The sequence below is a fragment of the Lepidochelys olivacea genome, assembly GCF_965140295.1.
Source record: "Lepidochelys olivacea isolate rLepOli2 genome assembly, chromosome: 2".
NCBI lineage: Eukaryota > Metazoa > Chordata > Testudines > Cheloniidae > Lepidochelys > Lepidochelys olivacea.
Window position 1 is genome coordinate 171,261,626 of NC_140412.1, and position 17,678 is coordinate 171,279,303.

General features: G+C 40.8%; 1 protein-coding gene across 1 annotated transcript in view; it reads right to left on the reverse strand.

The window, feature by feature from the left end:
• The window catches only part of ADCY1 (adenylate cyclase 1), a 227,861-nt gene that overhangs the window by 88,289 nt on the left and 121,894 nt on the right, over positions 1-17,678 (reverse strand). Inside the window, exon 4 of the mRNA XM_084620103.1 lies at positions 16,670-16,781. Within this exon, the coding sequence (XP_084476229.1) occupies positions 16,670-16,781 (112 nt within the window). The remainder of the gene's footprint in view (positions 1-16,669; positions 16,782-17,678) is intronic.

A 17,678-nucleotide genomic window follows, 5' to 3' on the forward strand; every position in this document is an offset into this window, starting at 1 on the left:
GAAGACAAGAGAAAACAGATGGATAAAGACAGACAGACCAGGAAGAACAATGAGATAACATTGGTCAGCACAATAACTGTTGTCAAGATTTTTGAAGCATCATGGGAAAGGAGAGTTTTAAGGGGAGGTTTTTTATTATTATTATTTTCTATCTTTGTAATTTTTTAAAATCTATTTTTGTTCCCCTCCTTTCCCATCCCCAGCCTGGACATAAAATAAGGGAGAAATCAGCTGCCTTTCCTTCAAAAAAAATATGGTCGATAACTACTCTTCTTACATCAGCTATCACTCAGACACTCATACAGAGAAAACCACCCCAATCTTAAATTTTCTTTAAGATTGGTTGAGATTTAACCACGTGTTCCACCAAATTTAATGAAACACACGTGGTGGTTGAGGTAGTATCTTTTATTGAACCAACTTCTGTTAGTGGAAGAGACAAGCTTGTGAACTCCACCCTCATCCCTTTAGCCCCCTCCCACAAAAAGAACAACAACAAACAAAACAAACACACTTATGGAGGACCTGGGGCTAAATCATCTGCACTGCTTTGAAAAATCCCACTGTATTCTTTATCAGCTTTTTTCCTCACTCATATCTATTTATAGCAACTGACTAATGCACAATGATCTGTAGGAGCTTGTTTGATTTTCTTCTTGCTGCTCGCTCTCTCTCTCTGTATGAGGTTGATTTCCAGTGCTAACAGTGAATCTATATGTGAACAATCCCTTTAACTTTATATGCAAGTTAACCAAAGAAACTCTTTCTTTTTCTCTCTTTTGTTTTATTGAAACTCCCAGAAACCACCTGAGTGGTTCCCCAATTCCCCAAAAGTGACAGTTATAAATTCAAGTCACCATTGATTCAGGCAGCTCCTGTAATAGTTGATCATTTTGGCCTCATAAGCGTAATAGAAGGCACCAGGGTCTGACAGTATTTCCAGCCCACTGCACTCGCCAACCAGACCGTCCACCTGCAGAGTTTAATCAAAATACTTCCAAAATGAGCTGCGGAGAGTTCCCTCCAGACAAGAGAGCAATTTGTTGGTATCAGGTGGAGGCCTAAATCTACAACTTCACAGATGGCAGACTCTTTCAAGTTGCTAAGTAACCTTTAAATTTTCAACCAAAGTGGCTAATAAACCCGTTGGTCTCCTCTGAGTGGGACAAGGGGAGCTTTCTTAATTCGGAAAGGGTTCTGATGTTTTTACATCTCTTCAAGTTCTCTTGCAAAAGTCGTGGTTGCCACCTCGGGATACGGAATACAAAATTGGAATTTCAGATACATTAGATCAAGCCCCTTGTACCGCCCAATCCAAATTATGTTTCATGCTCAGTGGTTGAAGATTTTTTAACAAAATAAAGGGAACAGAATTCACAGAGGAAGAAAGGACCACATAACAAGGTATTAAACTTTTGACCTTGAAGGAACTCTTGATAAATGCTTAAGCCCCTCTGGAGCCAATGCTTTGCTGGCTCAGCACTTAGGACTATAGCTGAGAGACCTTCTCAACTGCCAAATTCTAACAAGGTCTAGAATTACTTTTTGTTTGTCTGCTGCCAGCAGAGGAGATAGACAGATGCTGATGGGCATACAGCTGCCTGTTGCCTGCACGTTATTGTTCTGTCTGCAAAACTGAAACTAACTAACATGAAAGTGAGGCTTTGCACTAGGGAGGGGGGAGACCACATAGCTCCCTGAACATTTAAAGAGACAAGGCATCATATCGTTGATCAATGTAACTCCCTTTTTGGACAGGACTGGTGAGAAATTTGTTGTTACGTGAACAGATCTAGGTCAACACTTTGAAAATATTGGGCATGTCTACAGTCGAGACATCTTGCTTAAGCTAGTGCATTGAAAATAGAAGTATAGCTACAGCAATATGGGAAGCGGGAAGCGGTTGCCACCCCAAGTGCAATCCTGCCCCAGACCTTGGGTACATACTCAGGCAGCTCGTCCTCACTAATGCCCCCACTGCCATGACTACACTTCTATTTTAGTACACGTATGTCTGGCCAAGCTGCAAATTACACCTCCAGCTCAAGTATAGGTATAACCACTGATGCTTTTTCTAACATCTGTAAAAATAAACTAAGTTACCGACACAGGGAGCAAATGCTTCTCTATTTAGCGCACAGTGGAAGCTCTAGGGTTGCAACTATCTATCTGGACTACAGCATAGTTTCTGCACACCAAAAAACAAGAACAAAAAATGAAGACTAGTTAAATATAATTAAGACGAACAAACTTTTAAAATCTAAATGCCAAATGTATCCCTAAGGTAACTCCATTAACTACAGGGATAAATTTGACCTTATGTGACTTATATATAGTTAATTCAGTGTTTGACATATGGATCCAACTTACTTTCTATAGGCCTATTTTAACCTGTTTTGCAGTTATGATATTTGAATAAGTTTATTGCTTAACCCCTCTGGAGTCACAATCCATGAATGGGGCAGGAGGGAAATCTGTTAAGTAGTAACAGTTTTTATTAGTAGAAAAAGTGTGGATATGTATATCCGCTGAGCTACAGAAAGAGCTCGTTCCCCATAGGAGCTAGATTTGGGCTCAGTTCTGCTCTGCAGAGCTACGGGAACGATTAAGAACTAGCAAAAGATGCAGAAGCAGGGCTCCCCAACTCTTCCGCCACAGACTCCAATAACCCTACTCCCTCTCCCAGACAGCTCATGGACATGATAACTAGTAATACTTAGCTCTTATACCAGCTAGACAGAAGGAATGTGAATTTAGTTACTGCTTAAGAACCTAGTTAAAATGATTACAAGAACCAGAGTTTTTAAAAAAAGCAAACAACAAAAATACCCACCCCCTCCCCACATACATATTCAACTATTTAAATTAAATACAGGAGTCAGTTTGTGCCTGATAAGCACAGGCTCACATTGGAGATGGTGCTGAGTTTCACCCTCTCAGGGGAAGCTCCTACCTAACCTTAGGCTTTTGGGCAGAGACCCAAGTTTTTGTGAAATTTCTCAGTCCTGCCTCCATGGTGCTGCAATCATGAGGCTGGCCTCGCATAGAACAGAGGAGTAGGCATATGGGTTGTGTCTGGGCAGGCTGCAAAGACAACAGCTCTTGGGCTCTTCTTCCTCCATACACATCTGGAATCATTATTGCCCATGTCTTTTAAAAAATACATTTCCTTTGAGTCCATTTCCTCCCTCACATATCGAAGAGGAAAGGGAAACTGCTAAAACGAACATCTCTGGCTTTTCAGTTTCTCACCCAGGAGGGATTGTGCAAGAGCTCCAGGGAGTGCATCGGAAATGTACTCAGCATGGTGCAGGAAGCTCCTCTCTCTGTGGCTTGCCAGTGCAGAAGAGGAGGAGGACTGCAGGGCCTCATCTCCCCTCTATTATCTTTGGGGTGTCTTCAATTCATGGCAGTCACAGGTGTGATTAATGAGTAACTGGTCCTTGACTGAGGGAGCAGTCTCTTTGCACTCCCTCACTCCTTCCGCATTTTCCTCGCTTCTCTCTGTTCCCTATTTTCACTTCTCTCTGCTACCCCACCCTTCTCCCCTCATTTTTCTGTTCCTCTACACCAGTCCCCAATGTCCAGAATAGCCACAAGTTTTGTTGGAAGTTCTGGTCCTGCAGCCTTTATGTGAGTAGCCCACTGTAGTTATTCACAAGAGTTAGGGACATGGGACCAGATTTTCAGTTGCAGACAAGTGGCATGGCACCACTGATTTCAATGAAAATACACTGATTTACACTAGCTGAGCATCTAGCTCTCAGGATCAAGCCCTTAACCTATTTAACGCAGGGTTGAAATCATCATAATTGTATCCTTGTTTCAGGGCCTAAATATAAAATGTTTGTTAGAACAGAAATAAAAATCCCACACAAGATCATATAATTGTAAGACAAAAAAAACAACCCCCTCATTATTTAATCTGTTTTCCCTAATCTAGGGCCTAATTCTGCTCCCACAGAAAACCAATGGAATTTTTACCATTGACTTTAATGGGAACAAGATAAGGCCCCTATTCTTTAGTTAATGGCTGTACAGACCTTTGAAGATGTGACATAAAAATTATAAGTAATGTTGCTATTGTTATCAAGTCTAGCTTCTATTCAGTTTAATAAACATGTCCAGCTGTAAAGCCCTATGAAGCTTAATAGAAAATTAAAATGGTTTTAGAGGCTTTTTGAATCACCCTATAGAATTTAATAGGGAAGTACTGTACATCTCTACTACAGAAATATATAGGATAACTTACAAAAAAGATCTATAGGTCCTTACTGGTTTCATCCCTATTAAAGGTTATAGATTTTTCCATTAAATTAGAATATTTTATACAGAGGCAGAACAACAGATTATTTTGGACATAACACTGCACAAACATTCATACACACAATGCTGTACATTCAAATATTCAGGTTTCAGAGTAGCAGCCGTGTTAGTCTGTATCCGCAAAAAGAAAAGAAGGACTTGTGGCACCTTACAGACTAACCAATTTATTTGAGCATGAGCTTTCGTGAGCTACAGCTCATTTCATTGATGAAGTGAGCTGTAGCTCACGAAAGCTTATGCTCAAATAAATTGGTTAGTCTCTAAGGTGCCACTAGTCCTCCTTTTCTTTATTCAAATATTCAGCTTCTGACCTACAATTCCTTAAATTCAGTTATTAACTAAGGTTAATGGTAATAACTGTAGGATGCTTTGTAAAAGCCAAATTGAATAAAATGTATACTCCCATACCACATTAAGTTCACATTTTAAAAAAACAGATATCTTTATTCTTCTTGCCTACTTTATTTCTACTTCAGTCCAGGAAAGAAACATGCCAGATTAGAAAATAAAAAGGAAGTATAAAACAAGAATAATAAAGGATGGGTGAGTTCACTTCCATAACATTTTCTTAAATTATTAGATTAAACAGAAATCCTGCTACTGCAACTCACTTCAGTGGGGCAATGTGCAGGTATAGCGGTTTGCCTACAGGAATGTGGTTGCAGGATCAGCATCTCAACTTACTGTCTTATGCATTCTATGTTGTATTGTATGCAGCTAATGGAAATTCTGAAACTATTTAAGTTGGTAATGGAAAAATATGGGTATTCAACACAACCTGAGTCTAATAGGTTTTGTCTAGATGCTAACCTAAAGTTGTTTGTTTTCAGGACAATATCCCCTACTTCCCTTTCCTACATCATATATGAAATGTGTTCTCCCACCAGTGGGTATTATTTGGGATAAACTACTAGAAATGGGAAATATGAACATAATGGAGAACATAGTTGGCATTTGATCAAACTGAATAAATATTATTATCTATACTGTGTCGTTCATAAACATTTGCCTCCCCCTCCACAAGAAAAATATTTTTTATTTCAATTAGTAAATCAACTGACCACTTGGTGGCTCCAAGGAAAATTTGTAGTCTCTAAAAAAATACAGTGCTTTGAAAAGACGGCAGAAGAGCTGCTGACAAGTTATATACATTGTTTACCGTGTTGTTGTAGCTGTGTTGGTCCCAGGATATGAGAGAGATAAGGTGGATGATGTAATATCTGTTATTGGACCACCTTCTGTTGGTGAAAGAAACAGGCTTTCGAGCTACACAGAGCTCTTCTTCAGGTAGCTTGAAAGCTTGTCCCTTTCACCAACCGAGTTGGTCCAATAAGAGTTATAGAAGTGTTATTTATTCCAAAAAGGCAAGTGTATAAGCAGCTCGTTTTAAGCCAACAATATTGAAGAGCTCTTGAAGAGTGTGGAAAAGTAATTATAAAATAAAAGTAATTATTCAACACCACGCCTTTGTTACTAAACTTGTTCGACCCATGAGTGCTGAAAAGAGCATGTTTCTCAATAACCATCAAATGCAGTTATGAGGTCACTTGAACTTAGTTCAAAATGAGCGTCGGGAAGAATTTAGAATCTTATCAGGCAGAAGAGTCTTCCTGTCCCTGGAAGATGGATGGAGTAGGTATTCTGTGCCACCCCCTGCAATCCCATCCACCCAAAGGAACTGCTGTCTCTGAAATAGCATGCAGATACTACAGCGACTATATAAAGAAGCCCTGAAAGAAGGAGTTGACCTTCAATGACTCTCACATGAAGTGGTCTCTGGAAGCAGGAACATGCCATAAGTGGCTTAATCATTACTATATTTTTGGCAACAAAATATCTGAGGCTCATTCTCCCTCAGGTATCTCTTGTAATATAGGTCTCTCTAATTTATTTGTATCTTTGAGCATGACAGCAAAATAGTGGATAAAGCATAACTGGCTCACACAATTTTAGAGTTTTAAAAAGCCTTTGACAAAGTCCTTCACAGGATGGTCTCAGGGAAACAAAGGGTACGTTCCACCTTGCAATCATGGGGTGTGACTAAAGCACATATAGACCTACTCTAGCTAGCTTGGGTATTGGTAGCAGTGAAGGCATGGTAGTGCAGGCTTCAGCACAGGCTGTACAAGCCCACCCAAAACCCCAGGGTACTTACTCAAGTGGCTAGCCTACGCTGAAGCCTGTGCTGTCGCAGCTGCAATGTTACTGGTACCCAAGCTCGCTGGGTTAAAGCTAGCCCAGGTATATCTACACAAGCTGCAATCACACCCTTTGACTGCAATTCAGACACTCCCTAAATTGTCATGAGGTGAAAACTATGGATGAGAAACTGGCTAAGAGAGTAGGCAGATTAGGAATAAAAAAATCAATTTTCATGACGGCAAAAAGTTAACATTGGGATGCCTCAATGTCCTCTACTAGCATTGGGGCTGTTCAATAATTTATTAATGATCTGGAAGAAGCAGTAAACAGGCAGGTGTCAAAAACTGCAGACTGCACCAGTTTACTTAGGTTATTCATGCCTAGAGATGGCTGTTAGGAACTTTAGAGGGACATAAGAAAAGTAGGTGAAAGGGCAATCCAATGGCAGATGAAGTTCATGGTTCAGAAATGCAAGGCTATGCACATGGGTAGGAGTAATTCCTGAACTACTGAGGCATGTCACTAGACTCCTAAGTAGCCGTAGCCACTCGGGAAAGAGACCTGAACATCACTCTGGACAGCTCAGTGAAAGTCTATGCGCATTGTGTAATGATAAACAAAAAGGATATTGCAGAAATGTCAAACAGGTGAGGAAAGTGACCCCCCCACCCAAAAAAGTGACAAAAGTGATTAGATGAATGGAAAGAAGATGGGGATTGTTTAGAGACTAGATTAATAAAAGAAGAAGTTTGCAAACTGTAATGAATGGTGCAGATAACATCAGTTGAATGCTCTTATTTACTGTTTCTCATAAAACATGGAAAAGGGCCCCATCAACGAAACTGAAAGGCAACAAATGCAAAAATCATATGAGAAAAACTGTTTACACAATGCTTAACTAGCCTGTGGAACTCACTGCTATAAAATATCATTGAGGTTAGCAGGATTCAAAAGAGGACTGGACATTTATCTGGATAAGGAGAACATCACTGTTACACTAAGTAGGAGTAAAAACAAAACAGAACTGCAGCAGTTACATACATTCCCATGCTTCAAGGCATAAGCCAACCTCTAACAGATGAGAGCAGGATATTCTGTAATTGTTCACTTTGAGGTTCCTGGCAGCTTCCTCTGAAGCATCTCGTACTAGCCACTGTAGGAAAGAGGATGCTGGACTAGATACGGGTCTGATACAATATGGAAATTCCTGGGTCCATATGCTGTTGTGAGTAAAGGAAAATGGCTGATGGAATACGTGCGGCTTTCCAAACCTCTATATTTTGTGGGTGGCTGTCAGGAGAGGTGTATACAGTAGAAGATGCTTATGAGAAACTGATACACTGTAGCAAAACTCCCACTACAGTGAAGTAGCATGAGAGTTATAAATTGTTTCAATGCACTGCAGTGCGTCAATAGAACTTCTAGTTAGAGGGAATCTCCACTTATGAGAGAAGTAATGTTGTCTAAAACAAATGACTTAACTATAAGTGGATTTCACTATGTCCTGTCCATTACAGTACACATATTTAAAGGATATTTCTGCTGCATTTAATTTTGAACTTTACATTAAAAAATACTGCTCTGGAAACTTTTTGGCTTCAATGCAGACACATTCCTGGAATTTATGTCGGTAACAGTAACTTTACAAAGTTACACTAGTTTTCTTTCATTCCATGGTCCCATGCATACAAAAAGCTTAAGAAGGAGCAGCATGCAAGACCCTACCAAGTTCAATTTAGCTGGGTAATGGAGACATGGTCGTAGCAATAATAGGGAACGTGGGCTTAACGGGAAATAAGGCCTTTCACAACATGAGAGGAATAATAGAAAAGGAAAACAAATATGACTCCAATTTAGAAAGTCCCATAATTTTACTTATGTTAAGTATGTATGTTAATTTGTAAGAGTCCAGCGGCTTCTCAAACTTTTTTGTATGTGGAACACCTCTCCCACCTTGGAATTCCCCTCTAATCTAGTTGGGATCTAGCTCTAATTTAGCAATATGGGAATGTCAAAGTGGTTGCAACAGCTGGGTAGAGAACCAGTTTAATAGTCACGTATGTTAATTTACATGCTTGACTACTATAAGGCACATTGGTAAGAGCAATTTAACATGACAGACTTAGACAAAACTTTTCATTGCCACTCTAACTGTTGTACAGTGTGGCATGTACTGGTCTTATGCCTAGCTTTCTGCCTGTGCCTCTAGGCGGCTGTACTTCAGTCATGCTTTATGCATGTCCTATGCAACTACTAACACTAATGCAACATCAAGGTTGAAAAGCCAAGTGCTGAAGAAAGAATAAATAAATCGGAAAAAGCAAAGGATTTCTTTCCCAGTCTCTCACCCCACAAAAACCACTGAACAGGTTTTGTTCAAGCTTTCCAAAAATAATGTCACTTTAAGCAGGGACTAAACATGGGAAAATTAAGCCACACCTCAAGGTGAATATTTTGGAAAATTATGCATGTGTAAATGCCTGGCAATGGCAGATGACCTTGCAAAATAGACATTACTGAAATGTGGTGAAATGAGAAAAATCAAAGGGCTGCTGTAATACCTGGCTATAAACTGAACAGGTCAAAGGGTGGTGGGGCGGAGTAGTGTTGTATCTAAAAGATACCACAGAATCTAGGGAGATAAAAATTCTGAATGGAAAGGACCACAACTGAATCTGTGTGGATACAAATCCCATGTTACAAGAATACTGGCAGAGTAAGAATTTTGACTATTCTACCAACAGCTTCCAGACCAGGGCAAGAATTGCACAGTGCTCAGACAGCACAACAAGGCAATGTTTAATGAAATCATAGAATATCAGAGGTGGAAGGGTCCTCAGGAGGTCATCTAGTCCAATGACGATCACTGAGCAATTCAATTATCTGTATATATTAACTGGTCACAATGGGATAATGTTTACAGAAACAATTTCTTAAATGATTGCTTCTTGAAACAGCTAGTTCTAAAGCACAAAAGAGGCAAAACTATTCTTGATGTAGTACAAAGGAAGAAACAAGAGTTGGTTCAAGAAGCAACTACCGTTAAACCTCTGTGTAACAGTGACTAGAATATAACTAAGTTCAAGGTCTCTGAGGGAGGAAAGGTACCGCAAACTAGCCCTTAACTTTAGAAAGAGGGGAATTTAATAGAAATCATAGAATATCAGGGTTGGAAGGGACCTCAGGAGGTCATCTAGTCCAACCCCCTGCTCAAAGCAGGACCAATCCCCAATTGCCCCAGATCCCTAAATGGCCCCCTTAAGGATTGAACTCACAACCCTGGGTTTAGCAGGCCAGTGTTCAAACCACTGAGCTATCCCTCCCCGCAAAAGCTGGTCAAAAAGTTCTTAAAGTCAAGAGTAAATAAACTAAAATACTTAGATTTAGCATGGATTCTACTGACACAGAGTCTCATAGCATATATAACTCTAAACTGAAAGGGAAATAGGAAGACAAAAAGTAAATCAATGCAACTAAATGGCAACATCCAAGACATTATACAAAGCAATCAGAGAGCTTTCAGCATATGGAAGCCCAATCCCAGTAAAGCCAATAGACAATTTCTAAGAAGGAAATTAGGTGTAGGACTAAGGTGGAATTTGAAAGGCAAATAATTGAAGGCATACATACAAATAGTAAGAACTTCTCTATGTATATTAGATGTAGGAAGCCTGTGGGGAAATTTTGGGTTCATCACTGTGATAGGGAGTATAAAGCCCTCACTGGAGGGGAGGGCATTAAGGAGCAACTCTGGGCTAAGGAGGCCCTGCACCTCTGCCCCATGCTGAGCAAGCTTGGGTTGGATGTGGGGTTTAAGAGGTAGCCAGACAGCTTAGTCAGGGCCTGGCCTGCTACTAAGAAAATTGTGCCTCCCTTATCTCTCAAAAATTATTTGAGCATGCCTATGAAACAGTGGATAAAGGAGAACTGGTTGATATAGTTTATTTAAACTTTCAAGAGGTCTTTTTGACAAAGTCCTAAACAAGAGGCTGTTAAAGGAAATAAATAGGTATACCGTAAGAGGCATGGTGTGAGAGTGCAGTCATGGATCAAAACCTGACTAAGAGAGAGAAACAAAGAGTAGGAATAAATGGTCAATGTTCATCATTAAAAAGGTTAACAGCAGGGTGCCAAAAGAGTCCATGCTAGAACCTGTGCAGTGTAATGGATTTATTAATGATGTGGAAAACAGGATGAACAGCAAAGGGACAAAATTTGAAGACAAAGTAATGCATGCTGGAGGGAATAATTTCCCCTGCTCATACACCTTACTGGAGTCTAAATTAATTGCATCAGCTCCAGAAAAAGGCATGGCATCGTTGTGTACAGTTCAATGAAGATCTTGGCTCAGTGTAAAAAGAGCAGTCAAGAAGCAAGCAAAACATTAGGATGCATAAGGAATGAGATGGAGAATAACAGAAAATATTACAATGTCATTATGTAAATCAGCTGTGTGCCCTGTGTGTTCAGTTCTGGTCACTCCTTTGTAAAAAAGAACTTAGCAGAAATGGAAAAGTTAAAGACTAAGAACTTGGAAAAAACCCTTATATGAAGAAAGATTGAGAAGACAAGGACTATTTACCTTAGAGTGGAGATAAATAAGAGGGGACATGACAAAAATATACAAAATAATCCATAGCATGGGGAAGGTAGATCAGGAACTTCTATTCGCACTGTTGTAATACAAGAACAAGGAGACATTTAATGAAATTGAAAGGTGGGAAATTGGAAACTGACAAAGACACTTTAAGAGAAAACACAACACAATTTACCTGTGGAACTCACTGCATTGAGCTATCACTGAGGCCAAGAGCCTAGCAGAATTTAAAAAAGCATTAGCTATAGATGAATAAAAAGAATATCCAAGTTTAAATAGCAAATAGTAAACAAATAAATAAGAGTTTAGGAACGGATATTAATCCTTGTCTTCAGAGCATTAGCCATCTTCTCTAGGTATTTTGGGTTAGTAGCAAGTTTCTGTTCAGGGCCAGATTATCCCATAATTGTCTCCTGCAGGGTTCTTGCCCCTTTCTCTGAAGTACTTGGTGCTGGTCACTTTCAGAAGTAGGAACTCCACAGGATCACAGGAATTGCCACACTGGATCAGATCTATGTTCTTATGCAATAACAGGGCAGAGGAATAAGAAGAAATATTAGATATTGTCTTGTAACCTTTCCAGAACTCCTTTCAGGGATGCCCAACTACATGCCACCCAATACTTAGTGCTAGGAACAAAGACTCAATGTAGCCCCTAATGATTATTATAATAGATTTTAACATAGCTTGGGATCATTTGGGATCAAAGGTGCTATTTAAAATGTTTTTAAAAAAAACACCTTACTAAAATGTTAATGCTGAGAAACATTCAAGCCCATCTGTTTCCATAAGATTTACTCACAGTAAGTAAATGCTGTTTTAATATTTGCCCTTTCCTCCTACCACATTTACTGCAGTGGTATCTGGGATCATTTTTCTGTATTACCTTTGTAAGACAGGGCAATTATTTTGCCAAGAGGGGGCACAAGTTGCCACTTCCAATTGATGTTGGCTCCTAAGCACCAACAACAAACACAATGTACAACCACAGATCACACTTCAGTAGTCACAGGGACCGTACACATCGCAACTAAATGGCTGTAGATTTTCTTTGCATTTCCCCCCCGGGGACTGTTAAGGCACACCATTGTTCTTAACCAATACAGATGAGGATTTTGAACTAATCCGGTACAAAACACATGCAGTAGTTGTTCTAATCAGCAGATCAGAATCTCTGTGAAAAAAAATCATGTATTGCTGTGCACATTTCATCTGACTGAAGGAGACATGATTACAAGCCTCTCTTTGTTGCAGAAAAAAAAAAAGAAGACAGGTTTTGTCCTCTTTCACGCTCTGCTGCTGTACATTACAAACTACTGTCGCATGCAAATGCTGGTTCATGCCTTTGCATTGTTAAGAAGAGACAAGAGATTTAATTTCATTCTCAAAGGAAAACCGTGTGTAAGATTTTAGAAAGTTGGGGGCGGAAGGGGAGTTCACTGCTCCAATCAGAGGATGAAATTTACCCTTGAAGTGAAGCTCCGGACCTCAGCAAGGTACTTAAGCACATGGGTACTTTTAAGTACATGGTAGTCCCATTAGCTTCAAACTTATGCTTCTGCTTAAGTGCCTTGGGCGTTAAGCCCCACATTTTGTCTGGGCAGGGATACCAATGGTGGATTGATCTCACAGAGATTTATGTGCAACCCCAGTGTGCCATGTAAACAGTTTCCACAATATGCATCCGATGAAGTGAGCTGTAGCTCACGAAAGCTTATGCTCAAATAAATTGGTTAGTCTCTAAGGTGCCACAAGTACTCCTTTTCTTTTTGCGAGTATCACCACTGGCTCTACATATACTGGCTCAGGACACAATGGGGCTGGAACAGGAAGGCGCCACGCATTCACGTTTATGCAGCTCCAATAGTGCTAATATTCAGTGCAAGCAGCTCAACTGGGCTGTTCTAGTCCATAGGCTACAGTAGCAGCCCTGCACCCTGGGCCTGGTTTGGGCAGTGGATTTAATCTTTCCAGTTGCTCCACACTCTACTCACATGCAGCCTGTGGGATTTATGTGTAACTGGCTATCTTGCGAGTGCATAACAGAGTCACCATGTAGTTTTAAAACTCTACCATATACCTCCTTTAGTGTTTATATCTGGGTTAGATTTATGTTCTTGATTTCTTTATTGTCACCATCTGCATGAACACACTGCATGCTGCCTCAGTGCTAGAATGATGGTGTGGAATGTCCAAGAGTAGACACACCAGGAGAGGAGAAGCATGCCTATCATGTTCTCATTAGTTGCATAAGCCCCAGTGCAGAAACAGACTTACTTCAAGGAAATAAATCATAAGAATGAGATAGCTTTCTGTTACAGCATAAATGCAGCCAAAGAAGGAACAAGACTTTGATGAGCCTTCCTAGAAGAGGAAAGTTTGTCCAGTGGTTAGGACATGAGCTTGAGGTTCAGGAGACCTAGGTCCAATTCTCTGTTCTGCCAGAGGCTTCCTGTGTGACCTTGGAAAAGTGAGAGTCTCTCTATGGCTCAGTTCCCCATGAATGGGGAATGGGGATAGCTCACAGGGGTGAACATAAATGCATTAAAAAGTGTGAGCTGTTCAGATTCTACACATATGTACCTTAGATAGATAGCCTTCTATGCCATTCTCTCTCTCTTTGGGGTATCAAACACTTGCATCTTTGAGTTCTCGGAAAGAAAGTGAGAAGGACAAATAGCTGTGTAGGCATAATTGTGATCCACTGACAAGAATCTGACTCTAATACCGAGAAACACTTTAGTGTCTCCTCAAGCTGTTGGAAGGAATTGCAAGAGAACTTGCTCACTTAAATCATGCCTGGCTCTCATGGTCTTCATTGAAGAATTATCTGAGTCCTCTGGCTGGACCTCTATGGCACATTGAAAACTTCAGAGGATTAATCTACTTTCTCATCTGGTTTCTCAAAGGGTGTCCATGCTTCCACTACATTACTCCCCAGGAGGGCATCCTGCCCCTGGGAAAGGGAACCCAGACAAGAAATACCTTGCAAGAAATGAATGATATATAACAGGGAATAGGTAGGAGCTACAACTGCTGGAGATAAAGTGTCAACAAGATGAAATGGAGCAAGACAAGATGGTGAGGACTCAGAACAGGGAAAAGAGAACTGGTGGCAGTGACAATCCCTTTCTCATGATAATCATGTATTCAATGCCCAGGCCCTACAAAAGGGCAGTTTCGGGTCCTCCCACGGTGTTCTTGTATGACCTGACTACTTGGCTCATCTTCGTCTCCTGACACAGGCATTATCCGCATTCTGATCTCCCCTCTATAGCACCCAGCGTGCAATAGATTCCTCTTATGGAAGTCATAGCAACCAGAGGAAATGCAAGCACCCTTATTAAAATCCGGAGAAAGACAGGCTAACTCACACCATAGATATATCACTGCTCGATCAGAAGGCACCCAATACAGAGATACCCTATCTGGCCAAAGGCGAAGGACACCATTGCTGTAGGTACATTTTATAAATAAAATAAAAAGAATAAGTTCCACTGAATTCCTGGAGTTTGAATATTTGGGTTTTTTTTTATTTTAAAATGTTTGTTCTTATTAGTTCTTTAAAGAAAATGCAGAAGTCATCTTGAGCTGAATGTCTGGTCGAGAGCTAGGACCTGATCCAAAGACTCCCATTGACTACAATGAACTTTGCCCCATAGCGATTAGTGATTTTTTTTTTAATTGTGAAAAACATTCAAGCGTAAAGGGCATCAGGAATGGCCCAAATGCTTATTTATTGTCACACAAGGTTGACATTCATGGAGCTGTGCTGGCATTTAGAAATTATGCAAAGCTTCCCACCTAAATCCATTGTCATTTGGCATCCATCCCGTAGGCCATCAGTCTAATCAGCTCTGCCCGTGCTAGTGTTTGGTGCATATGGCATCCCTAAATGCAGCTCTGAGGTTGAATAATTTTTAAAGATAATTATAAAAGCTTCTGTGGCTACATGAGGCAAGTTTTTAGGCTACACTGATCTAAAAGGAAAAGTGAATTTCTCCCTCACTTTTGTTATGCTATAGACAGCCCCTGCAGAAACAGTTAAAACACGTGCGGAAGGGCTTAGTGGATGCTAGAAGCCCTGCCCCCCGATCATACAGGCTAAGGAAGGAAGAACATCTCCCGAGGTGGGGCCATATCCCTGGGAACAAACATGGCATCAGCAGAAACTGTAGCTGCTCCACTTGCAGGGCGAGGAATTGAGAAGCCCAGAAATGGCCACTGTACAGAGGGACGGAAGGCACTTCAGCTGGAATTGCTGCAGCAATGGGGCAGGGAGGCTGCAGACCAGCCAGAGCACCTCTTTGGGCCTGACCACCATTGTGTGTGGGGACTTTAAGGGATGGGAGAGAAGGTTCAGTCATGGTCTTCCTTTACAGTTTCTGGTCTCCTGTGACACAGTTTGGCCCTGATCACCTGTGACGACCCTCATGTAGAGGCCCCATTCTCTTAGACAACTGAGAGAAAAGGAGGGCCCAAAGGTCACCACACCCTCCCCACCCTCTGGTATCGCATACAGCAAGAGACTTCCTCCCACCCAGGAGACACTTCCAGCTGTCTTATCAGCAAGCAGTTTGGCAAAGGAATGCGGGGATGGAAACGGCTCCTCTGTCTCAAAGCTTGACATCAGAGTAATATACAGGGACAGAGGATTTGTACTGAGGAAATTAAGAGAGGCTAATCCCTGGGATGAGCAGAACTACACATGCTGGGTTGCTGTGTGGAGTCAGGAGAGGAGATGGTAGGATGGTGAGAGAGCACAGTGCATGGGAGGATGTTTTTGGATGGTGAGCACCCTATGGGAAGGAATGGAGAGTCTTGATTAAAGGATCACTATATATTGAAAAGGACGTTTGTGGAGGAAACATTTTGTACATAATATAGAACATAATTTGGAACAGGACATGGGTGTCAGACACAAACACCACGTGAACTCATTTGGTCATCTTCCAACTTCCCCACCAACTGTCTCAAGTGCTATATCTTTGTACCATTAGAATATCAGATCTTATGGGCAAAGAATGTGCCTGTCTTTTTATTCCATAAGGCATCTATTACTCTGTGGGTGCTGTGACTAGATAATAAATACTTGTAATCAGAATACATCTATTACATCCATAATAGCCTCTCTGATGAGCCATCACAGTTTCTGTGAAATGGGCAACTGTCAGTGAGGAACTGAACTGAGGCTCTGAGCTCTTGTCACCAATACATAATAGATTTATACTATAGATTCAATATTCACATCTTCCACTATACTATTTCTTTTCTATGAATAGTAAAAAAGTACAGTTTTAATAGTTACCTCCATTAATTGTAACTAGGCCCCATCAAGAGCATTGGGAAAAAGTATTTTAAAAATAGCAACTGCAGTTTCTTTTCTTACCATTTAAATGGATTGCTTTATCTCAAAAATATGAATCAATGAAAAGAAACCTTAGCAACTCATGATTTATGGGCCTCACAGTGGAAATGGGGCTAGCAATCAATCTATTTCATGTCTCTAACATATGTAATCCACCCAAGACATCATTATTCAAAAAGCAATTCAAATTGAATAGGAAAAAAAAAAGAAAAAAAAAAAGAGAATGACATGCTTACTGTAGCTAATTCATCAAACTTGCCAAAGAGTTCATTCAGAAGCTTCACCAGCTCTTGAGCAGTGCACTGTGATGCCAAACTAGTGAACCCCACAATGTCTGCAAACAAAATGCTGTAAAGAGAAGGAAGGAAACATGGAAACGTTAGTGCAGAACACACCTTCTTAATCTAATTATCTTTTTCTATGCACTGAGTGCAACCCAGAACACAAACCCAGGCAAACCAGGATGGCCACCATTAAAGTGCTATGCAGAGCACAAATATCAAAGATCCAGGATCATTTTGCATTTAAAGCACAGAACTATGAGTCAGGGGAACTGGCGTTCTGTTGCTGGCTCTGCCACAGGCTTCCTAGGACCTCAAGCAAGTTTTCTCTTAGGTACTTATATCGTTGTCCTTCCCCCCCATCACTGTAGGGGGTCTGAGTGCCTCAACACCCCTTTGTGGTAGGACAGTACTATTATCTTCATTTTACAGATGGGAACTGAGCCACAGAGAGGCTGAAGTGTCTTGCACAACATTAGAAAGGAAATCTCTGGCAGAACAGGGAATTTAACCTGGGGCTCCTAAGTCCTAGGTTAGCACCCTACCACTTAACCATCCTTCTTCACTTAACTTCTAAGTTGTGTACACTTTCTGTGTTTCAGTTCACCTACATGAGAAATGGGGATAATTTACAGAAAGTACTGTGAGGCTCAACTGATTAATGCTTGCAAAACACTTTGAGGAATTAAGGCTGTGGACCAGGACTTGAGAGATCTCGGTTCAATTCCTTCTTTGCCACAGACTGTAAAACCCCAGGCAAATCACTTAGGGAGTTAAGCACCCAAATCCCACTATCAGTGAGACTTGTATGCCCAGCTGCCCTCTCTGCCTTAATTACACTTCCCTACCTCATAGGGATGTTGAGAGGATAAATCTAAACATAGTTGGGAGTTACTCAGATACTGCGTTGAAAGGGGCCATATAAGTACCTAAGTAGATCCTTGAATGGAGCGGCTACAGAAGT